The sequence below is a fragment of the Petromyzon marinus genome, chromosome 50 (assembly GCF_048934315.1).
Source record: "Petromyzon marinus isolate PM22_M1 ecotype Great Lakes invasive population chromosome 50, UKy_Petmar_22M1.pri1.0, whole genome shotgun sequence".
In the NCBI taxonomy this organism is placed as follows: domain Eukaryota; kingdom Metazoa; phylum Chordata; class Hyperoartia; order Petromyzontiformes; family Petromyzontidae; genus Petromyzon; species Petromyzon marinus.
The window spans coordinates 8,065,373-8,089,228 of record NC_133716.1 but is presented as its reverse complement, the minus strand read 5'-3'; the positions used below and the strand labels follow the sequence as shown (position 1 = coordinate 8,089,228).

Below are 23,856 nucleotides of genomic sequence, written 5' to 3'. Positions count from 1 at the left end.
TGCGGGGGAAGAGACGTCAATCGCTCAGGTGGTGGCCTTATGGGCTTCACGTGGCCGTTGAGTTTTAGTTTATTTATTTTGAGTGATTTGCTCACCTTTCCTATCCAATTTGAAATCGCTATATCTCTGCAACCACGAACCGCCCATGAATGAAACTCTTACCACTTGAGAGGGCGGGGCATAGAGAGGGCGGGGCATAGAGAGGGCGGGGCACAGAGTTTCAAATGATTACCGCTAGATGCCTCTCCCAGTGCACAAACAGCCCCTAGCCTCAATCATTCACAAGACAACACTGCCTCAAAGTTGGATAGGTCGCACGGGACCCCGAGACTTGGCGCTACACTCTTGGCCCCCAAGATCCCCAGACATCACACGACTTTTTCTTGTGGGGATACGTCAAAGACCGTGTTTTTATGCCACCATTAGCAACTAATCTGGATAACCTCAAAAACGGAATCACGGCAGCGGTGACTTCAGTGGAAGAAGACGCTTTGAGAGGCGTTTGGGACGAATTCAACTATCGTCTCAATGTTGTCCGTACAGCAGGTGGAGGGCAGATAGAGCATTTATAAAATGGTTCGTAAAACTTAATAACTCATTAAACAGTTTGTAACTTGTGTAATTGTAACATGTTGCCATGGTGAAATATACTGCCTTGAAATTGGGTCACCTTTGCACTGCTATCGTTTTTTTTCTCCATATTGGTTGTTGTTGTAACTTTCTGACCCACCACCAACTGGACATCTGTGAAGAGCAGCTTCATAGCACTTCAGATTTCTCCAGCATCAATGAAGATTCCGATTCTGATTGGTGCGGTGGGGTCAGAGGTGGGGGGGGTGTCAGCCTTGCTGTGGAAGTTGGGCTTGTGTCCTACTCGTGCATTGTTCCCAGAGGTTATTCGCAGTCGTGGATCCAAGGCGGGGGTGATTTCAATGATTCTTCTCCCTCCCATGCCCCCTTGAGATGTGAAAGTTAATATTTTATCAATATTTATCACAGACAATACGTTTTTAAAATATATATTTTGCATTTATGTAGAGCGCTACGTTTTAGGACCATCCACCTATCCACCAATCCCCACCTTCCCCCTCGCCTGGGAAGTTTCTTGACCTGCCTCTGGTGATTGGTTAGATTACAGGTGGTGTCTGTGAAACTTGTCCCCCCATGTCGTCGCGGATATAATAGGAGTTGTATTTTGCTATAATTACCGTATTCTCCAGATTACGACAGACATCTGTTTCCCCGTATTTAGAGCAAACGTTTTGAGGCACATCGTATAACCTTGTAGGTGCGTTGCGCGAGACGCATTTGCATAATTGTAGTGACACCTGGGCACAAGCGTGGGATGCGTCTTACTCTTGTGGAGCATTTTATAATCTGGAGAATATAGATAAAATCTATGAAACTGCTGGCTTCCCCGCTCAGTGCTGATGCTGACTATACGCGTACCACTGCGTATTTAACATTTCCGTCATCGGCATAATCGTCGATTTTTCTCACCTTGTTGAATGAAGAAAAAAGCCGACTTTAGAAATACCGTGATTTATTTTCTCCCTAATGCTATGCTGGTTCAGGGATATCTACTACGCCCACAGTGGCCACGCCTGTGCTTCGTGCACAGTACCCTGCAACGTGATTTTGATTTACGGAGCATCTGAAAGTGACCGCATCTCAAAATGTCGTACAAATATTGGGCAGATGATAATTACAGGGCAGATGATAATTGCAGGGCAGGTGGGGTTGATGATGGTACGGAGAGGTGCATGCAAATGCTCAGTATCAACGGGGTGAACGTTAGTGGCAACTGACGACCAGATATCTTGAGGGTGATGCAAGTTGGCAACACCAGGGATGATAAATGCGTGCCATTAAAAACGCACCTAACTGCTTGCATAAATACTGCACACTGGAGATGACGAGCAGAAGGCAAAACAGCAATAGGTCAGTGAATGTAGCTTCGTGGAACTTTGATTCCTCTGCCCCAAATAGAGGTATCGATCTACCGGACAGAGTAAAGTTAGTAAAACTCAGGTTTTATACAGCGCCAATCACACAAGGCCTCACAGTGCTGCACACGACTGTTCCGACTACTCCACTCTGTGTTCAATCACCACGCTGCAGGTCGCAACACTTTTCTTTCGGCTTCTTCCCTCACGCTGTTAATTCTTTAGAGTTCCCTCCGATCGTCTCTTCCCGCACATTCGTCTAAGCGTCGCTCGATTCACGACACGCGTGAAACTCTCGAACAAATTACGCATTCAAAGGTGTGTTTTGTAGCTGGCCGCTTGAGGTTTTCGGCCAGTGCTCAGCGGCCCGTGAATTTTAAATATTTACGCGTGCAGATGAAATGCCCCAAAAACGTCCCAATGCAGAACACTCGTGCAAAAAAAAAATGTATCTCGAGACTAAAGTGAGGTCTTCCCCAGAAAACAAAGGCCACTTGTGAATAATGCCTCAAGTGCAGTGCTTTAATGAGCCCACTGAGGAAAATGTTCCCTTACAGTGCATTATGCAACTGGCTCGTGGCTACCATCGTGGGCATTGCACAAGTTTCCCCTGTGAAGAAGACAAGCGTTGGCCCGGCAACACATTGACAATGAAGGGTACTTACAGTCCACTCTCGGTTATCCGCGGACGGTTTATCCGATTTGCGGATTAACCGCGCACCTGAGATTTTGGCATAAATTAGTAACTCTCCATGGATGTCCCCTTAAGCCCAAATGAAAAATCTAAGAAACGGTTACACATTGTTACTCTTGGAAATGTGTATTACAAGTCGCGTGCTTAAACTGAACGCATATGTTGCTTTGGTTAATCCGAAATCCACGGGATTGCCTCTACAGTACAGTAGCTGCATGTCTTGACAACGGTGGGCCGAGTTTGATTGGCGTGGCTCTGCTGCTGTCCACTTAGTGGGCAGAGTCTTCTGAGTGGGAGCAGGAAAGTGTTATCACTGAGCAAGTCAATATTCTTAACTGAAAACACAATGTATACCTATGTTAGTGGTTTTTGGCGTAAAATCTGCGGGAAATTTACATTTTTGGATTATTCGCAATTTTGAATTATCCACGGCCATCTTCCCCGTCATTAGCACGGATAATAATCGAGAGTCTACTGTATAGAACATTGAGCTCACAGGGAGTTTAAAAATATATATTCCTCTACCGATACTGAGGCCTAGTTCGACCAGTCTGACTTTCTGTCCCATCCATGCTGCAATCAACCACCAGACACCGCAGGTCACAATACTTTTTTCTGTTGTTGTAAATTGCTAAACCCACCCCTACTGGACATCTGTGAAAAAGAGCTTCATAGCTCATCGGATTCCTCCAGTCGATCTGATTCCAACTTCCCTTTCTTCCCTCACACTACTCCACTTCGGAATCCCCCCCCACCCCCATCGTCTCGTACAACGCAACCTACGGAAGCCCTTAGTTAATGAACTGCAATGAATCATGACCAAGGTCAAGGGGTCACCGCAAGCCATTGCTGCTAATGATACATCACCACACCGCAACTTCCTTTCTTCTAGAATCTGCAATTGCTGCACGTTCAAGAGGGGACCTCCAACGTCCATTGGCTGTGGTACACACTGTACCTGTATCTGGATTTAGCCGACTACCAGATGGATTTTTCACTCATCATCCGTGCGACCAACGTCGGCACGGGCGAAGAGGCTGGCGTTAAACGATGATTATGGGGGGGCCATGGGACGTGTGATTCGCGTTCATGATCATGACGATGAACCACCAGGTGCCTTGGCTTGCTGTGATATGCGCACGTAGGCCCGGAGTTCACAATGCCCAAAAAACAATGCCTATCAAAGCCTAATTCTATATAAATACGTTTTCAGTAACTCAACATATGTATGTATATAACATACATATATATGCTAAATTAATATTCGCTTCGAGTAAAATGCATTTAGTAAGAAAACCTAAACTGTGAACGAGAGGTAAGAAATAGGATTAAAGGTAAGTAGCTCAAATATCGACTGAGCCATTTGGGTAAATAATGGTCATTGTCATCGGACACAATGAGAGAGGAGTCTCAAGCTGTTTCGATATAAAATCTAGACTGGATCACGTTGTTTGCTGTGTATTGTCTATGCGGCAGTCATTCCCTTCCTTCTTCTTCTTTAGAACGACTTTTTGTGTATAGTTTGTTGTCCTTCCCCAGCACCTCTGATTAACAAGGTTGGCTACATACGGTGCGAAAGAAGTTCGGCATACATACGCACACACGTTTGGTACACTGTACTGTTGTATGCCATAATTTCCATGCTAAGCACAGTATTTCGGTATTTATTGTTATTATCTCAAGTAGCCTCTTGTTATTGCACCTCGATATGTATTGCATGGAGGGCCACGGTATACATGATGATTGTCATTTCATCGTCAATTAAAAACAAATCGTTTTGTAAAACAACTAAATTGTTACAATTTACCGTCGGTGGTCAACATCCCACCATGTAATAGGGGTTGTTTTGACCATACTTCAGGATGGAGCCCAGGATTGGTTCAGATTATGATCAATCTTGCTTTGAAGCTTTCGTGACTGCAGGCATCAACACTCTTTGGTTCTTTCGGTAAAGTCACGTAAGGTATAATTATTTTTTATTTTATACCTACGTGACTTTACCGAAAGAACCAAAGAGTACAGATTATAATCACTCGCCACTAACACCAGTCATGGCACGGGAATCAAACTCAGGTTTCCCGGTTCCATAGCGCGCTTTGATAACAACTCCACTCATTTCACTCGTCTTCACGCCCGTAGCAAAGTTGCATGCAATGGCTTTTGAATGCGGTAAATGTTTCGGTGCGATTCGCTCATCTCACGTGTGGCCACAGAGCCCTCTGGTGCCAAGAGCCCTGTGGTGCTCTTTGAGTCCACAGCTCGCAAACGAATTTCAGGCCGGAACCACAATTGGATGACAACTGCAAAATTCCCAAACACCCAAATTGTACCCACGAATGTCTCTCGCCTTCTTTTCGAATTTCCAGCAACGGCGCAGGACCACGAACGCACTCCCCGAAGCGGAGAGACACTTTGACCGATGACTTTGGTTGCTCGTTCACCTCGACAATCACTCACTTATCGATGCGCCCGTTCATTTGCCTGGCCATGCATGTCACACTACGACTATTTGTCTTGCGAGAGTGCACACAATACGCGAGATAGGCTGGCAATGTCCGCTTTAATCTGCCCACTTTTAAATTGCTCCAGCTCCGTCGTGCCCAGTGCTAAGAGAAATGTTGTTTCTTTGCGGGGGGTCGGCATCGGAACAGTAATAATCTGTGCTTTTGTGAATACAGCATTACGTATTATTCAAATGGACAAATCGAGCTCATTCAACACACAAGGTGCCCTGAAGATGTTATCTTTTATTGCTTGTGTGTATACCCCTACGAGACAAAACTATCATAAACTTGATTTAGACTGGAGGAATCTGATGAGCTATGAAGCTCTTTTCCACAGATGTCCAGTATAAAATAGAGTTTATTGGCACCTGTAGCTAACATTATTTCTTCTCTGAGTTCTCTGCTTTTTCCCTCCACATTTATAAACATTAGTCTAGAGTATTTGGCTGCTATAAATGTCCACGTAATAAGCCACATTGCTGAACTATCATTTGTGGCTACTGGCCAGGTCGCTTCTGAAAAAGAGCTATATTGCTCAGTGGGCCTTACCTATTAAAATAACAATAAATATAGTTTAGTAGTTTGAAATAGTTTAGATTACATGAATGGTGGCTCAATACCACTTCATCTCATGATTGAGATGACAGAGGTGATTTTCAATATTGATGTCACATGCACGACACGACGCTTCAGAGCGTGTACCGGTGGGCCTGGCACTGACATCTGCACTTTTTTTTTAAACCCCGTCCCGTGTGTTTTCAAAAAGGCTCGGCAAGCATTTACCTAGGTGGACTTCTCCACAAATCTGGCTGTCGCCTGATGAAGCTACTTGTAATTACTGGCGAAACGTCGTACTCATATTGTAAATGTTGTGGCTTGGTTCTCCAACACACCGGTTAGTGCTGTACTCGTGACGAATTGGCACATTCTGTTTACGTGACAACCCTTACTAGTTGGCTGTGTCGGGTGGTGGCGGGTTTTAACGACACATTGATATATTATATATGGTGATATTTTTATTATTTTTATTCACTTTATTTTTGTTTTATTATTTTATTGTTATTATATATTTTTTTCTATCTACGTGACTTTACCGAAAGAACCATAGAATACATTTATATATTTACATGATCTACCCCCCAAAACAACCCGGTATTATGGATGTCATTGGTCGTTAAAGCCTGCCACGTGGTCAACTAATTACCTTCAGCGAGTCCACTTCCGCGTCCTGCCACACCGACTGCTGCAGCAGCCGCATCAGATCAGTCGTGCCTGCGAGAGATTTGGGATTAGTCACCATGGCTTGGGATTCTTCATCATGGCTTGGACCACCTGAATGTGGAATTGGAGTTGTTGCTCTGCGCCTACATCAGCCGTACGACAAGAAGAAGAATCACGAAAGCCTCCCGGAGACGTCGACCATCTCTCACGGTCCTGGGATGCCACAATAATCCCCCGGCTGAGATTGGGGATGACTGAGCATGCAAGCTGTGCAGCGGGACAGTTCCAGGTAGGCATACTGTGCCAACAAAATACTGGAATGGTTCAGTTTTGGGTTGCCCCGATTTACGTACCCACCACCCCCCCCCCCCCTGACCTTTGACATCATTTCGCAAATACGTCGTCACTTTATTAACACTGCTACCCGATTTGCGTCGCCTGGACCCCACACTCACGTCGCTGACAGCATCATCCATCTTTTCTGGTATCCATCCAGCTACTAGCCTGATAAATTGCTTCGATTTTTTTTAGGCCGATTAAAAATTCGTCGTGACACCTTTCAGGAAAGCTTCCCCCCCGCCCCCCCCGACGTAAACCGGGGTGTTGCTGTAAATTGCCGCTTGCTTAACGAAACTCAATTATTTCAATAAAGACCACACTTATCCAATTTACGACTTGTGATCTCCTGACGTGGTAGTTACAACAATGGGCAAGCATATGAGTTCCCCCCCCCCCCCATCTCTGTCCATCCAGCTTCATAAACAAGTAGCACCACAGTGAGTTAAACAGCAGATCGCCGTGTGGGGAGGTGAGGTGTGGGTACTCTGGCCAGCGCATAAGATTAGGTCAAGATAACGTCTGGAGGGGCTCTCATGATATGCTTCTTGAGGTCTCTCCATTTGAAGCCCTTCTCTCAGCAGTGGCATGAGCAAGCAATAGCGGGGCTGCATCTTTGCTTTTGATGACCACGTGGGTCCAGTCTACCGTGACTGGGATTTGAACTCAAAACCTTCCAATTGTGAGGCGAGCGATCTGCTAAACAGCACCACCCAGCACATCCGTCACCGATTTGAAACCAATTTCTTGCCCCTTCACAACACCCCGGGTGCTATATCGTAAAACACCTCAACGTTCAAGGGCAAATCTGAAAATAACTTCCTCCCAGAGATGCTATGGTGATCTGGAGAAGCTTTCACGACTCTCACCATCGCCGCCGCCGCCGAAGTTGTTAACGCGAGCGGTTGATAAAACGATAAATCACCGAGTGTCCTGCAGTGGTTGCAGCTGATGACAGTAAACTGCTGATAAAAAAAGCGCTTGCTCAGTGGGCAACTTGATCAGTGTGTGTGTACGTTAATTTATAGGCTTACGTGGAGTCATTTTGCTTGCCGTGCATTTGGACACCAAGGGCATTTTTATTTCCTTCATGTTATATTGCAATTGCACTTTTGGCAGTCTCGCGAGGCGAGGAACTTTCCACGTGGAACTCTGGAGCAAGGAGTGCATCACCCCGTGTCTGAAAACAGTTCCCAGAAGATGAAATTATAGAACCACCAGTGAAGTCATTTCAGAAGGTCCTTTTAGTCGCAATACGAGGATACGTTGTATAAGCCTTCGTTGTTTATTGTGCGTCAAATCAAAAAGTATAAAACAAACACAGAGCTGGAATAAACCAAATTTAGTGAAATGGCAAATTTAATAGAATAGGTTTTTATCGTAGAGCAATTTGTGACCAGCCTGAGACCATTAACAAACTTGTACTTGAGAACCCAGTTTCATGAAGGGTTACTGACACCCGGATTCCAACCCAACAACCATGCTAATCGGAGATGCGGGGGGAAGGACAACAAAATTAAGGACAAAAAGCAGTTCGAAAGAAATTAGTTTTCAAATATATATTTAAAAGTGCACAGCCCCAATGGCTTCCTCATATCGCAAGAGCTTTCCAGACAGCCGCAGAAGCGCACCTGAAAGCGCATGATGCGGTGACCGTCTTTGTCTGATGGGTGGCCCGAAAGCCGCTGGATATTTATATGCAGATGCATCGCTGGGGATGATGGCCAGTGGTCGAGATTAACGACCGAGTGGCAGCCAAAGGAAGGCACACGCCCGAGAAGACGCCTACCGTGGAGATGGAGCGACAACGTCAGGACGTGTGTGGAAGCAAGATACATTTTCGCACTGCGGGACCATCTTTATGCGGCAGTGGATAAACCGTGGCTGCTAATCATGATGCGGATATAAAAGTCCAGGGGTCTCTGCGCTGCGCGTCCGCAAATCCCCATTGCTTAGCAGAAACGCATTTAAAATGTGCTGCCTCGGGACACTGTGGGTTAATGGAAGAGTAAATAAGTCCATCTTTCCATGACGGCACAGGGTTTTGCACAGACGTTTTCATTTGGTGGCAACTCATGTGCGAATGTGCATTGTAGAGGTTGCATGGTGGGGTACGGTGACACCAAACTCTCGTGACCTTCCCGCTATAGTCCGTGTCCGGAACTCCTGTTCCTCCGGGACAGGTTTTTCTGGGACTGAACAGCACCTGGCTCAGAGCTGAGTTGAAGTGGTCTGAAAGCCCTGGGAGCCTGAAAGCCTAAGCAAAAAGTAATAGCTTCGTAGGAGTGGGGCTGGTGGGAGAAGGACGTTGTTCGAGATTAATTTTAAAAAGCCAAAATTCAAAGTGCTCAAGGGGAGGCCTGGTCGTGCTCGTTTATATTGGTGGCCTGGCATCAGCAGAGATAAATTCCACATTCCTATGGCAGAAACAAGTCTCCCCAGAGGAAAACTTTTGTTGGCTTCCCACAAAGTGGTATGTATTTTATGTATCCTGAGAGGTGATAGGCCAACCTATTTGGATTTGAAAGCTAACCCTGATACCACCCTGCAAGATCATGCTAAATATACAAACTCGTTATCCGTTTATATTTTATCATTTTAATTTAAACTTAGGAATGTTTTTTTTACTGATGCTTGTTTTGAAGACATCATTTACTTATATATTGTCCACTGCTAATTTCCATATTAACTTTCTATAGGGGAGATTCAACCACCGAGTGGGATGTGAATTCACAAATTTTGTTTGCGAGTCAATCACTCTGCCACAGTGCCAACCGGCCGGATAATAAAAAAATAGAAGATATAATAATACAAATATATATTTACGTAACATTAAACACAGACACTTAGATGCATTTAAATCAAGGGTGGCCATGCTGCTGTATCTGAGCAATGAGCTGGTGCTTCTGATGTCCCGACTTCGTATCTGGGTTTCAACCAACCCGTTATCCAACCAGATTCTCAAGTTTGATTTGAAGCTTTCGTGATTGCAGGAATCCATACGCTTTGGTTCTTTCGGTAAAGTCACGTGGGTAGAAATAAAATAAAACAAATCACGACGTTTCGATCGGAACACAAGCTTGTGTTTCGATCGCAACACAAGCTTGTGTTGCGATCGAAACGTCGTGATTTGTTTTATTTTATTTCTAACTACGTGACTTTACCGAAAGAACCAAAGAGTTTAGATTATCAAGTGTCCCGAGATGTTTGCTTGGCACGGTGGTGCAGTGAAAAAATGTGTGCCTCGACAAGAATGACCTGCCTTTGATTGCCGACTCAGGCACCGTTCTGCCGAGTGTGTACGTTCTTCCCCAGTTCCGCATTGGGTTTCCTCTGCGTTATCCGGCTTTCTCCCAAATCAATACATATATATGATATCATTCATGTTGGCCAAATATCCAAAGAGAGGACCCTCCTGATAAAGAACCTCTGAATCCATATGGCTTTTCTTGGTAAATAAGTAAAAAATAGAAAAGGAAGCGAGAGACTTATCCTGCTCACGAATACCTTCACTTACCACCCTATTGTATTAAATTTAAATGATTTCAATTCAACATATTCCTGGAATGAGGAATTTTTAAAAAAAATATTGGTTAAATTTCACTGCGATGATAATCTGCGTAGAAAGAGGGAGGGAAAATATTTATGCGATCAAACCCAAGAAACCTGTATAACGGATGATATTTAGTCGTGAAAGCCTACGTGATGAACAGCGAGAGAGAATGTTCAGCACTTGGTGAGCATTCGATGGGAGTAGTTCCATGAAGTCATCGAACGCGGCAAAACAAGACTGCTTCCTGAGAGAGTTCCAAACGTAAAGTTCTCTCTCTCTCTCTCACGACGTGGAGGCGCCGGAACAATTGCAGTATAAACGGCAACAAACAACAACAAAACACCACACACACACTCTTTGGTTCTATTCGGTAAAGTCACGTTTACCTACGTGACTTTACCGAATAGAACCAAAGAGTATGGATCCTTGCAGTCACGAAAGCTTCAAATCTACCACACACACACACAAAAGCACACGGAGACTCTTGCGAGAAAAGAACGGTGGGCCATGTTACGCACGCCCGCTCTGCGGAGCCCGAATTGACGGGGCAAACGGAGTTAGCCGCTTGTAACCGCACGCGCGCGGGCGAGCGTTCAGACACCGTGTGGGCCACGTGACCCTCACGGTGTCGGGATGAACGGCGACCCAGGCTGAGCACACGCACTCGGGATGAACGACGACCCAGGAGAACACGTGCACTCGGGATGAATGGTGACCCAGGTTGAGCACACGCACTCGGGATGAACGGAGACCCAGGCTGAGCACGAGCACTCGGGATGAACGACGACCCAGGAGAACACACGCACTCGGGATGAACGACGACCCAGGTTGAGCACACGCACTCGGGATGAACGACGACCCAGGTTGAGCACACGCACTCGGGATGAACGGAGACCCAGGAGAACACACGCACTCGGGATGAACGACGACCCAGGTTGAGCACACGCACTCGGGATGAACGACGACCCAGGTTGAGCACACGCATTCGGGATGAATGGTGACCCAGGTTGAGCACACGCACTCGGGATGAACGACGACCCAGGTTGAGCACACGCATTCGGGATGAATGGTGACCCAGGTTGAGCACACGCACTCGGGATGAACGACGACCCAGGAGAACACGTGCCGCCGGTTTCGCTTCACCCCCCCCCCGCCGCCCCCGCTGCGTTAAAACGACCGAGCGTCGATTTGACGCTCACGTGGGCGGTCCGCGAACACCTGCCCCCCCCCCCTCGTGCAAGCCCCCTCATCCACGAGTCTTAATTAGGGGAACCACCACAGCACAAGCGTGTGAAGTGCGGCGGGCGGAGAGTTCCAGTGAGATGGGTGGTTTGGCAGGGGGTGGTGGTGTGGGAAAGAAACACAACAACAACAAGAGCAGTCACGCAGCACCGTGGGGAAAATGGCAGTGGAGGAACGGAGGAGCGAGTCCACGCTACACGGATGTTCGTGGAAACGGGCGTTTGCTGCCAAAAGGAGCCTTGTGATGGCGGCTTAGCTCTCCCGTAGCGAACGTGACTAAATAAATAATTGCACAATGGAGAGGTCCGGAAAGCCCTCTGTATAACCCCTGCTGTACGTGCACCAAGATGCCCCCGGCAGAATTGTAACCCGAGGCGCATATCCTGCACCATGTCAGCGCCCCCCCCCCCCCAACGATAGCCCATGGCACAGAGGAACAGGCTTACACTATGGCAAGGAACCTAAACATTCAACAAAGATCCCTGTATTGCCTGAACAGACTTGGTGCAAGTGCTGTTAGCAAGCGCCTATTAAGGACGGCACGGTTACAGGAGGGGGTGGGTGGGCAGCACCACCTCCTCAGTGGCCATGTTTACACACCGCACCAGCTACTCATTTGAGGCTGCGTCGACCTAGGGTAGACCCAGGACCGGTTCAGATAATCATCACTGGTGTTGGTCGTGAGCAGGAATCGAACTTGAGCGCCAGGTTCATAGTACGGCACGCTAACCACTACACTACCGCTCCCGTTAAATATTCACCAATCACCTTCCCCAAACCTTCAACCCCTATTCATGACCCTGCAAGCAATTTGATGAATTGACGAGGTTCCTGCAAAAACTTGATAACCTAAATATGTATTTTAAGATAACCCATGCTGGCTACGTTGTGTTATCTCCCACAGTCGATAGCCACACAATGCACTTCATAATTCACTTTCTCACTAAGTCTCAACAAAAGTCTATTTCTGGACGATGAGATGTTACGTGTCATTCAGGTTTGAAGTCTCGTCATTCGTGCAATGCGATTGTATCCCAGAATTGATTCTTCTCTTTGTAAAAGTTCACCAATGCGTTTATATATTGTTCCGTGTCTTGGTTGCGAAGTTCGCGTTCACTCCTTTAGACGAAACTGAAAATGGTATAACTTGCACAGCATTCGTATCAACTGTGAACGGCAGTTCCTAACGTACGTGATTCGACGCACGCGTCGTGCGCTTGCGCGAAAGGTGGACGACTTGTCACCTGCCTATCATCACAGGGGTTGTGGCCCACACATGTTTGGTGTGTGACAGCATCAGACGAGAGGCTAGCCATGGGAGAACACAAACATTCCTATTGCTCATCATCATCATCAACGGCGATGAATCCGCCGGTGAACGAAGGGCCTCACCGAGCCGTCACAATCTCGCGATTCCCCGAGACGCAATACATTTTCACAGGAGCTCATTTCGTTGCTTCGTCTCACCACCGCATACGTCCTCTTGGACCCCCAATCGGCCCTTGCTTGCCACTGTCTTTATTTTTGACCACCAGCCATCACACCTCTGCAAGCTACGCGCCCTGTTATCTTCCTTCAAAGTCGGAATGTCGTTATTAACGTGCATTAAAAATGCGACATTTGCCTTATTCCAATACTGCCGAGGCCTCTCTGCCCCAATGGCTCCGTTTACTGAGTTACACTCAGCAGGGGTTGAAGCTGTGGCGCAGGAATGAGCCGGCTGCACTATGAACCTGACGGAGCTGAGTTCAATTCACCAACCATAGCGAACGAGTGACATCGGACATCCGACGAGAGACATCGGACATTGGTCCTGGCTTCCCCTTTGAGCAGCCCGCACTGACCAGTGTGGTGAAGTATGATCTTACAATATGGTCGATATATTGACAAGGGGTTGTAAATTATGATATTATAAGCAGAGCTTCTGTTTGATAGCAACAACATTTCAATTCAACTGCACTGCAAAAAACGAGCACGATGGCGATGTCAGTCCATTTGTCGTCGCCGGATTTCCATCGTTCCACAAACCCGTCAACTGTAAACTGAATTTATTTCTTCGAAGCCATTTTTTTCTTGTTCGTTGACTTTACCAGTCTTCTTCACTATCGACCGAGGGCTCGGATTGAGCGACCCTCAATAAAATCGTGCGTGCGCGAATGATGGCTGAGAACATGCGTACCTCTGGATGGCTTTAGTTTCCTTGCAGCGACCTTCAGGTGCTTGCTACGTCCCAGCTCTTCGCCTAGGAGGTAGTACCATCCGAATATTTCCTGCCAGCGATAATGTAAACCGAGGGAAATGGAAACCAAACGCAGAAACAAAATACAACCGGCGCGCACAGTGCACCCAACGCCAAAGCAACACCACTGAGCGTTTATAAACACATCTCCGTTCTGTCTTCACATCAAAACCAAATGTCTCAGTAATTGTCATGATGCTCAACAATAATGCACAACTAGTGTTGTATACGGGACGGATTTTGTTGTTGTTGTTGTTGTTGAACGATGATATCCCGGCCAACTCCGCAACAATTGTTTAACAAGCGAATTTCTGTCGAGGCATCTTAACACCTGCTGTTTTATTGCCAGAAAGGGTAACACCTATTCTTATTTTTCACGTAATTTTGCGTACTAGCAAAAAAAGGTCCCATCGATAAAACTGCTCAACCTGAGCTAGAAGTGTTCTGATATTTGCATTGTCTTTGTACTGTTCGCTTTTTGGCCTTCTCTGGTCTAACACGGGTGAGATGAGGCCATTAAGGAGGCTGCCCATTGGCCGATCAGTTTCAAAGACAATGCATAAATTATCAGAGCATGTTTGTTTGCACGTTTTGCCACAAGTACGTGTGGTTAATGAAGACTTGATGCCTTGCAAAAGGTTTTTATTTGGCGTTTGAACATCTTAACACATTTTATGTTTTATTGCCAGAAAGGGTAAAACCTATTCTTATTTTTCATCAGTCCAGGGTTTCATTGTTTAAACAAATGCTGCTGGATAATATTGGAAAAAAAAAATTAAAAAAATCCGATGACTGAAGCTCATTGTAGTTGTATGGTAGGGACATCCAACAGAGAGGGGTGGGTTGAGTGTATTATTACACGTTGCCACCGAGAATAACGAATGCCAGCAAATTCTGGGCAGTAGCCACACTCGCGACCGCTGATCCGCAGAGCGCGACAAAGGGGCGTTAGCGGGAGAGGGCCCTCTCTCTCTCCGCCGCACGATTAAAGTTTAATTGCCGGTACAGACGCACGGGACGAGCCGTGGGTGATGGAGCGTGGGCGACATTCAATGAACGGGACGGGGGGTCATTCTATGGGTACAATACCGTCCGCTTTCCAAACAAAAATAGATTATTGCTCAAATGAGCACCGAGGCAGTTGGTGGAAATTCCACCTTCCTATGGCAGGGGGGAGTCTATCCTGAGAACAATGGCTGTGAACTTTCCGACAAAGTGGAACCGATTTTTTTTAAATCATCCCCGGCAGGGTGAAAGACTAAATTAACCCTCCAACTAGGATTTTAACTCACAACCTGCTGCTTGCGATCTGTGTCCTCCACTGCTGTTCTATTCGGCCAGTTATGGTTCTTCAGAAAGTCTAATATGTAGGCCAACTATGATATAATTTTTTTTCTGTTATATGGTAGCATTAATGTCGAATGTGGCAAAATTGATTTTTTTTGGCTTATGCATTGCCTATGTGGAAGGCATCAGACCGACTTCCTTTTTTTTGAAACACTGGAATCGTGTCACAGCTTTAAGTCACATCATTGCGGCACGCAACCAGTAGATATATGGCCTCGTGTTCACGATTAGCGGACCTGGCCTTGGTGCACGTAAACAGCACCGTGGGGAAACAACGAATTTCCCTTCAAAGTAATCCTATAGTAATATTCCAGTCATCTCCTATCCACCGTGTGACTCTTTGACACATCGGGAAGGCTGTGTAACAAAAAAAACAAGTGTGAAGGTCGCTGTACTTCTACACAATCGGTGTCCGTCACAGCACTGCGCTCTGGTTGGCCGGCCCGATTGACCACGCCTGAAACCCACGCGTGCGGATAAGCTCTGGTGCAACTCGTTAACCAACGTGGCACACCACAGTGTTCGTGAGCCAAAACATTTTCCACTTCTCTCTGCAAGCAATATTAGCCGCCGTGAGGTGATGACCCGCCCCCTTACTGGACATCTGATAAAAAAAGAGCTTTACAGCTCATCGGATTCCTCGGGTATAAACAAATGTTCTGATTCTGATAACTTGGGGGAATTATCCCTCAAGCGGGGCGCGGTGAGGCGGGCCAGCCGTAGCACTTTCCCTGCTTGTTGCAGAGATTGCAAGGATCGAATATGGTGGCTGGCCCCGACTAATACTGCAGGTGTAATAACTCAAAAAAATACACGTGCCTGCCATCTTCTTCAGAGTGCGCATCAAAGATTGCCATGGTGGCATTCGCAAGAGGAGGCCATGGTTGAAATAAAAAAATCACCCGCAAACGACGCAATTGGAACATGCATACCAATTATTGCTTTCGTCCCCTGCCTCCCCCCTACTCCAAGGCCTTGACGGGACCCTCCTGAAAACGAGTCACAAGACTCAGTGAGACTTCCCTGGATAAACAAAGATAATACTAATCGTATTAATAATAATGAAAGTGGAAGAAAAAAAACCCAATAAGAATTTACTCTAATGGCACGGCAACGACAAGCGTGATGACCACGACACACAGAGGCACATAACCTCGTCTTGACTAAAGAGGTGGAAAAGGTAGAGGGGCGGCCCTGGAATGTGCTGGCTCGGGTCACTGCTGGTGGAAGGGCCTCCACTGAAGGGAGTTTCAGAGGGCCCTTGGATGGGGGCATTCGGTGTGAAAAAAGTTCAACATACAGTACACGTACATACATACTGGCCAGACGTCTTGTTGCGAGTACCCACACTCGACTAAATAATGGCTTGTTAAAAAAAAACAAGGTGCAAACCATATGACGTATACATTGTATAAATAACAAACAAAAAAACATTTCAAAAGGCAAAATGCCACGTATAATATCACCGTGATTGACGCTTGAGGCTAATACGTGTTCCCCTGCAAAGACCCGGCCAGCCCAGCTACGCCCCTCACACCATGGTGATGAATGACTACGAGGTGGCCTTTACCTTTTCCGCAGAGATCAGGGTCTTCACTCCGAAACTCATGCACCCGAGGAGCTCACTCTTCCTGAGAAGCAAAAGGGCACATTGTGAGGTTGCCACTCACCGCAGGGGTTAAACGTGCTGCGATTATTTAGAAGAAAAACGACAATGGAGACAAAACATGGGGAGAGTTATGCGCCACCTGAAATAGGAGCGATGACAATCATGGTGATATACAGCGAAAGGTAGAACGGATAATGGGGACAATTATAGTCCCTGGCTACAACGTGCACTGCGCATCTTTGTCCAAGGGGTGCTCTTCTGGGGAGCGACAGTGTAATGGTCGGCGTGTAGCGCTACGAACCCGGCCACCCGAGTTCAATTCCTGCTCACGGCCAACGCCGGTGACGATTGTCTGTATCGGTCCTAGGCCTTCCCTAGGTCGACTCATCCTCAAATTAGTATCCCGGTACTATGTTTAACCATCACCATTGAGGAGACAAAGGCGGCCGGGCGTGGTGCTGGCCACCCACCCCCTCGTGTGCGGTGCCGGCCTTCATAGGTGCTCGGTAGCAGCGCTTGCTCCAAAAGTCTGTTAAGGCTACACGGGGGATCTTTGTCTTCCGAACACGGTATCTGCTAAGTAGTCAAATCAGTCTGCATGGAAATAAAGTGAAAGTAAAGTCGCGGCCCCTGCAACTGCTTTTCTCACGCCACTACTGGCGGAAGGGCCTCTACTGGAGAGGGGGCTCTAGAGAACTCCCCTACAGTGTATTTGGCCTGCTCTTCCACACTTGCTGGATATCCTGGAATAGGTGGGAGTTTCCAGACTTAACATCATAACACGTGACCTGTTGGTTGACTAACCGTGCTTGTACCCATTTACATGGTCAATCGTATCTAGTGTCAATATATTAACATATTAACGTAACTATATCAGACGTACAAGAGCTATAGTGATTCAGGGTTGCGATGTTATCCAAGATGAGTTGTTTTCAACATTGCGGTTAATGTAGCAACCTTTAGTGGATGCAGCCAGGTCACGCAAAGCCGTTACACGGCACAAGCATGAGGACCACAACATCGATTCTTACAATGCGTCATTCGATGCGTGCATCCTAAGCCTGAGAATCAATAGTGATTGACAAATGCATTTTTTTTACATTTCAAATATTTTAGCCAATTTACCGGAACACAGCTAAGCATTGCGGAGACAAAAAGCAAATACATGTAAGCACAAGAGAAACTATTTAAGAGAGATAAAAAACACATAATCACGTTTCATATGAACAGATCAATCTTCTCCATTACTCAAGCTCCTACCAAAGTTCAAAGCTTGCACATGTGGCATCTTCTTATTCACATATTGTACAAGTCCCAATGTTTCCCCCATAACCGGTCTTGTATTGAAAATATCTCTCACAGGAAAACAAAGCAACGGCCCTTGATTGTGAGAATCTGAACATTGCGCGCTATACAGCCGTAGAGCACAATTATACAGGTGCGGTCTTGGGATAGGCACCTGCTTAGGCATGTGCATAGTCACTCTCCCTAGTTACACAATGTGGCTTCTGTAAAGAAAAGGTTCGTGTAGCTTGTGTGTGTATACGTGCGTTAAGGAGTCCCAGCCTGGGAAAGTCTCGAACTTGGACCTTGATGACATCTTCAGCACAGCACATATTTTACCCTCTCTTCTGTCCTTTCGAGAACTTTCTAGAAATTATTTTGACTGTTCGCCATTCCCCTTCCGTTTCTCCTCACGGTCGCCCAACCTACCCCCCCCCCCCCCATTTGCATTCGGTATACCCTGGGATCTTTCAAGTGAACTCTGCCCGACCAATCGGATTCGAACGGTCCTCCACCTTCCGAAAACAAACGAACGGGGCCCTACGTTGGCTCACCCCTGCGACGACAGCTCCTCGCCAATCGGAGTCGTTCGTGATGTGTGAACTCGCAAGCTGCGAGGGCCCGGTGAGTGTGTATTCGTGTCGTTTCTGAGTTGGGTTTGTATCTCGGCGTCCCGTTAATGGCGCGGCCACTGGCTCAAGAGAGTCTCTCTGCTCCGCTGTCATTCTCACCGGGATGTCTTGTCTTTGTTCCAGACTGTGATCAAAAGTCTCTTCTTGTCATCTTCTGGCTGCGTAGGTCTGGAAAAATATAATACGCGTACGTTTTAAAAAGGGTCTGCGTACGCATTCTCGTGATTGTTTTAGCAATGTTCGACTTTAAAACGTTCACACATCGCCTCTGAGAAAATATGAGGACCGTACTGACTGAGCCAAACTAATCTTCAATGCAACGTTCATGCTTTGTTTAAACAAGGAAAAAAAAGTTTCACCGTTTAAAAAACCATTACAGGGGACGGATTGCTAAAAAAAAGTGAACGCTGAGAATTGAAACTTAATGAGGCACAACGCCAACTCCTAAAAAAAAAATCCGATGCAAAGATCTCGGACGGTTTGTGAGAGAATTTTTTTTTATTTTCACCGACACAAGTTTTTGCAGGTTTTTGCAAACAGATTTATCCAATAGGGCACTCCCTTGTCTGCGGATTAGCCAGAAAAATCCAGCGGAGAAGCAGTGCGCAGCTATGCGTAAAAGGACAAAAAAATCCGTATGCACAAAAGTAAATGAGGATAATCTAAAATTACTCATCACCGCGGATATCCGCAGTGAAACGTTTCAAAGATGTACTTTTCAACGTTGCCTGCGTCTTCGCTTGCCACCGTGTTTTCATATCAACAATGTTAAGATAAATCTAGACTAAACTGCGTTAAGTATGTATATATATACATATGCTTAAAACCAAATTACTCAGACTGTGCTCATATGAACAGATTTTCGAAGCTAATCAACATGAGCTATGCTTTGCTCAGTGACCAGCGTGGCAAAACCAGGTGGCTGTGTTGCAGACAGCAGTGCATACAAATCCACCGTTGTGCTGTACTTCTATGCATCTGTGTCGACGCTCCCTGCATTTACAAATCCACATTGACCAGCCTGGTTAAAGCAGGGTCAAATTAACCCCGTGACCGGCATAACAAGGGGTGGGCCCTCATCCAGCCGTGGGTGGACAAGGGCTGCACAAGTACAAATAAAACAATTCCCGAGTAGCCTTCTCAGGATTATGGGGCAAGTTGCTGTCAGCGAGCACCTATTAAAGCCAGCACAGTGCACAACGAGGGAGGTGTGGCTGGAACCAGACCCGGCTGTCTTATCTCCCCAATTCTGATGTTTACGCTAAAAGTACCGGGTATTTATTTAAGGCCGAACGGACCGATGGGGATGACCGTAACAATTTAGATATATTCTCTTGGTGTTAGCCATCAGCGGGAATTGAACTTAGGTCACCAATTTCGTGGTGGTTATACAATCTTGCTATTCTAAATCTACCGATGGACGAAGGCCTCCTCATGCCATGACTGTCATGGGGAATATTTTTTTAAAGCATACTTTACCACGCTGGTTGGGCAAGATAGGGTGGGGGGGGGGCAGGGGGGGGGGCAGGACCGGTTGTGATGTCACGTACCAATGACGTTAGCCGTGCTCGCTAAATATGCAACAACCTCATGACAAATATCTATTTTGCAATGTCGATCAAATAAAAAAAACATATCACCTCATGCCTCTAATCTTGGCGAATAAAATGATCACCGACAAGCATGTGCCGACAGGGAAGAAACACAGCTAATACCTAGAATACTGGCTTAGTGGGCGGATATTGCAGCAACGGCAGGAAAAAAAAACCATTCAAAAAGAAAACCACTGCAAAAAAAATTTGCAAGAGAGAGATTATCGCTGCTTTGTGAGCTCCGCTTGGCCAGCCAAAGCACACAACGGTGAGCGAGAGGGTGGGCCCTCTGTAGGCTTGCGATGAAGCCTTCCCCGGCACTTGTGCACACACTATTGACTCAGGAATGACAGCCTATTCATAGCCTATTCAGAACGCAGAACGGGAGGCTTTTGTTGCGGGAGGGAACCGGTGACCTCCAACTCTCTCATCCCTTGACACTGTGGAGCGGCCGACCCAACAGAGGCCTGCCGGAGCTAGTGGCACAAAGCTGACAAAGCTTTCAATTAAATGCACGCACAGATCTCGTTCCTAGGGCCCTTCCTCCCCTGCTATACACCCGGTGCTTTTGCAACCGTAAAAAAAAACCCCAACAAAACAGCCCTATGAAAACTAAAAACCGGTGCGGTTTTATTTTAATGCGTGTAGGCTTTTCATTAAAACAAAAATGTGCTGTGATTTAACACAATGAGACTGAATAGGTTTAATTACATTTGAAAAACTTAATTTCTTTCTCAAATCACATTCTTTTTCAGGTTTGTGGGTTTTTGTCCGAAATTAGATTTTGTACTTTTTATGTATTTAATTCTTTTAATATACAGGGCAGTGGCTGGCACACTGTGCTATGAGACCGGCGACCTGAGCTTGATACCTGGCCATCATTGGAGCCCTAAACCAGCTGACCAGGGTGGTGAAGTATGGTCAAACGGCTGCCACAACCAAAACGACATGGGGAGGTCTTCATCCACAGTGGATTGACAAAGGGCTTTTTAATTAATTTATTGCAATTTTATTGTTATTTTTGACAATGTAACGACATGACCTGATGATAACATGTATTATCAGGTGATGTCATACGCAAATATATATTTAGAAAAATCACAATTATAATTGCAAGGGAGATATTTCTTCCCATCCCCTGCATTTACGTAATCTCTATTTGCACAAATGACATTCGACTGCGTTAATAAAAGTAACCAATGACTTAAAACCATTACACGGAGTGTGTCCAAGTTGTCAAAGCGTGCAAGGTTTGTTCGCTCTTGTTTGGATAGCAGCAAGAGTAAACCTTTCTTTTCTATGAGAAAGGCATTCGCTTCCGCTGTTCGTTATGGTTTTGTCTGCATGACCACATTCACGTGACCAGAGAGGCATGTTTGTTGCCGCACACTGTAACATTTCACGCAATCGATTCGCTCGGAGAGATCGTCCGACAAGTGGCGTCAATCGGTGGACTCTGCGGTAAACGCCAAGCATCGGCAATGACATCTCAAGCTACAAACCTGGCGGCTCACAGAGGACAACACAAAAATCTATAAATCTGCCTCTGATGATGCCCTCAAGCCAAACACATAATTATCACTCTCCCACCTCCAAATTCGTGAACATGTGGTCGATATAGAAACAAATATATTCCAATTTGTGTTGAGTTTTTTTTCTTCATTCGGCTGCTACGAAGCCAAATGTGTGCCCTTAACTATGCATTAAACAATGATTCATGAAACACTGGGAAACCCTTTTGTAAAGTTACTTCATAAAATATTTCAATCAGTTTGAAAGAAACAAAAAAAAACAAAGGCTTGTATCGGTTACATTTTTCGATCAATACAACATTACTCAAGGGTCGCTGTGGATGTTGGTGATAAATGCAGGGCAATTAAACTAATGTGGACAAACACACATAAAAATTAGTCAGTGTTACTTTGGAATGGCCTTTATTCGGATGTGCTGGCTGGGAATTTAAGTGGCAGCCCATGTCTCAACCGGAGCTATTGTCCTTCAATTCCATCCACGTCTCAATCCCTCTTTTGTGATTTGTTTGACACGCATCATCAATAAGTATCCGAAAGGACGATAAGATGTCTCAAGTCTGATTCATTGCATTCAAACTGTTGCTGATGTTTGGGAAAATGAACTACTACGGTATGTCGGACCTTAAAATGCAACAAATTATACCACCAGTGGAACTACAATGTGGAAGTGAGGAGTGCCGTGGTTTGCACACTGTAAAATGAAACTGGCAACCGGAGTTTGATTCCTGGCCATGGCTTACGCCGGCAACAAATGAAATTTGAACCGGTCCAGGACCCCTCATCTTTACCAACTTGCACGCGCCAGCGAGGTGAAACATGAACCAAAAAACCCCAATTTTGACGTGGCATGAGAAGGCCTTCATCCAGCAGCAGATGGACCAAGGTCTGTAAAATAGCATTGTTAAATATTGCAATGAGAGAATAAAAAATAATACTCTGATATTCAGAAGAAGAAGAAAAATTCCCACACGAAAGCATAGCATGATGCACCCATCGTTCACACCTCCCACGCGAAGCAAAACTGCACATTGTACAAGTTCGCAAACGGGAGACATTAAAAAAAACACAGGCACAGTGGCCATGCGGTGTAATGGTTTTCGCGACCGACGTTCTATAAGCACACGGAAGGCGACGGAGCGCGCGAACGTCGTACTCACAAGGAGAAGTACTCGTGGTACACGGGATTACGACACTCCGTGACGGTCTTGGTCTTTCGTCTCGTTTTGCGATCCGGATCAGGTGCCAGAACCAGCTGAGAACGCGAGAGTCGGCAACGCGATTTGTATGAGCGTGCACGAGTGTGTGTGTTGTGTGTTTTTTTTTTAACATTGGTGTGTGGAGAATGTGTGTGAAAGTGCACGTGTGTTGCGTGAGTGCATGTGTGTGTGCGTGTGTTTTGGAGCGGCGGTCGTGCAGCGGCTAGCGTGCTGCGCTACGAACCCGCCGACCCAAGTTGGATTCCCGCTCACGACCAATAGCAGTGACGATTATTTGAACCGGTTCTGGGCATTCCCCTAGGTTGACTCAAATGAGTGACTGGTGCAGTGTTTAGACATCACCACTCGGGAGACAAAGGCAGCCGGGCGTGGTGCTGGCCACCCACCCCCTCGTGTGCAGTGGCGGCCTTCATAGGTGCTCGCTAACAGCACTTGCTCTAGCCATATGTTAAGGCTATACGGGGGAGCTTTGTCTTTATTTTGGACGGCAGCGAAGAGAAGGAAGTGGATTACAAAACAAAATCCAGCAACACATGCAGATAAGAAAATAATACTTCGCACAAATGCATTTTTTTACTGTATTTTCCCAAAGGTTTTTAATTCTCTAAGTTATTTGCAGACATAGGTACAAAAACATCACGAAGGCAGGAAATGGCAAACTAAATATAACTGGAAAATAAATTCTAAAAATGAGTATTTAAAGAGACCCCATTGTAACGCTACTGTTGTGATTAAGTAGAACATTTTGGGAACAATTTAAACATTCCACATGCATATGATTTACGACCACCGATTTATTTTTCTAATAAGCAGATGAAGTAACTATTGCTTGACTTATTTACGGTTTAATTTATTTGTTTAATCAGCCAAATAAATTGTAGATTGAGCTAAAACATTTAATAACTTAC

General features: G+C 46.0%; 1 protein-coding gene across 2 annotated transcripts in view; it reads right to left on the bottom strand.

Moving 5' to 3' along the window:
- LOC116953140 (regulator of G-protein signaling 8-like) overlaps positions 1-23,856 on the bottom strand; it is a 164,393-nt gene that overhangs the window by 119,192 nt on the left and 21,345 nt on the right. For both annotated transcript variants that reach the window (XM_032973014.2, XM_032973015.2), the window contains exons 4-8: positions 22,889-22,983; positions 18,707-18,775; positions 16,653-16,713; positions 13,676-13,766; positions 6,349-6,416 (exon numbers count right to left, since the gene is read on the bottom strand). In XM_032973014.2, coding sequence (XP_032828905.1) covers positions 6,349-6,416; positions 13,676-13,766; positions 16,653-16,713; positions 18,707-18,775; positions 22,889-22,983 — 384 coding nt within the window. The remainder of the gene's footprint in view (positions 1-6,348; positions 6,417-13,675; positions 13,767-16,652; positions 16,714-18,706; positions 18,776-22,888; positions 22,984-23,856) is intronic.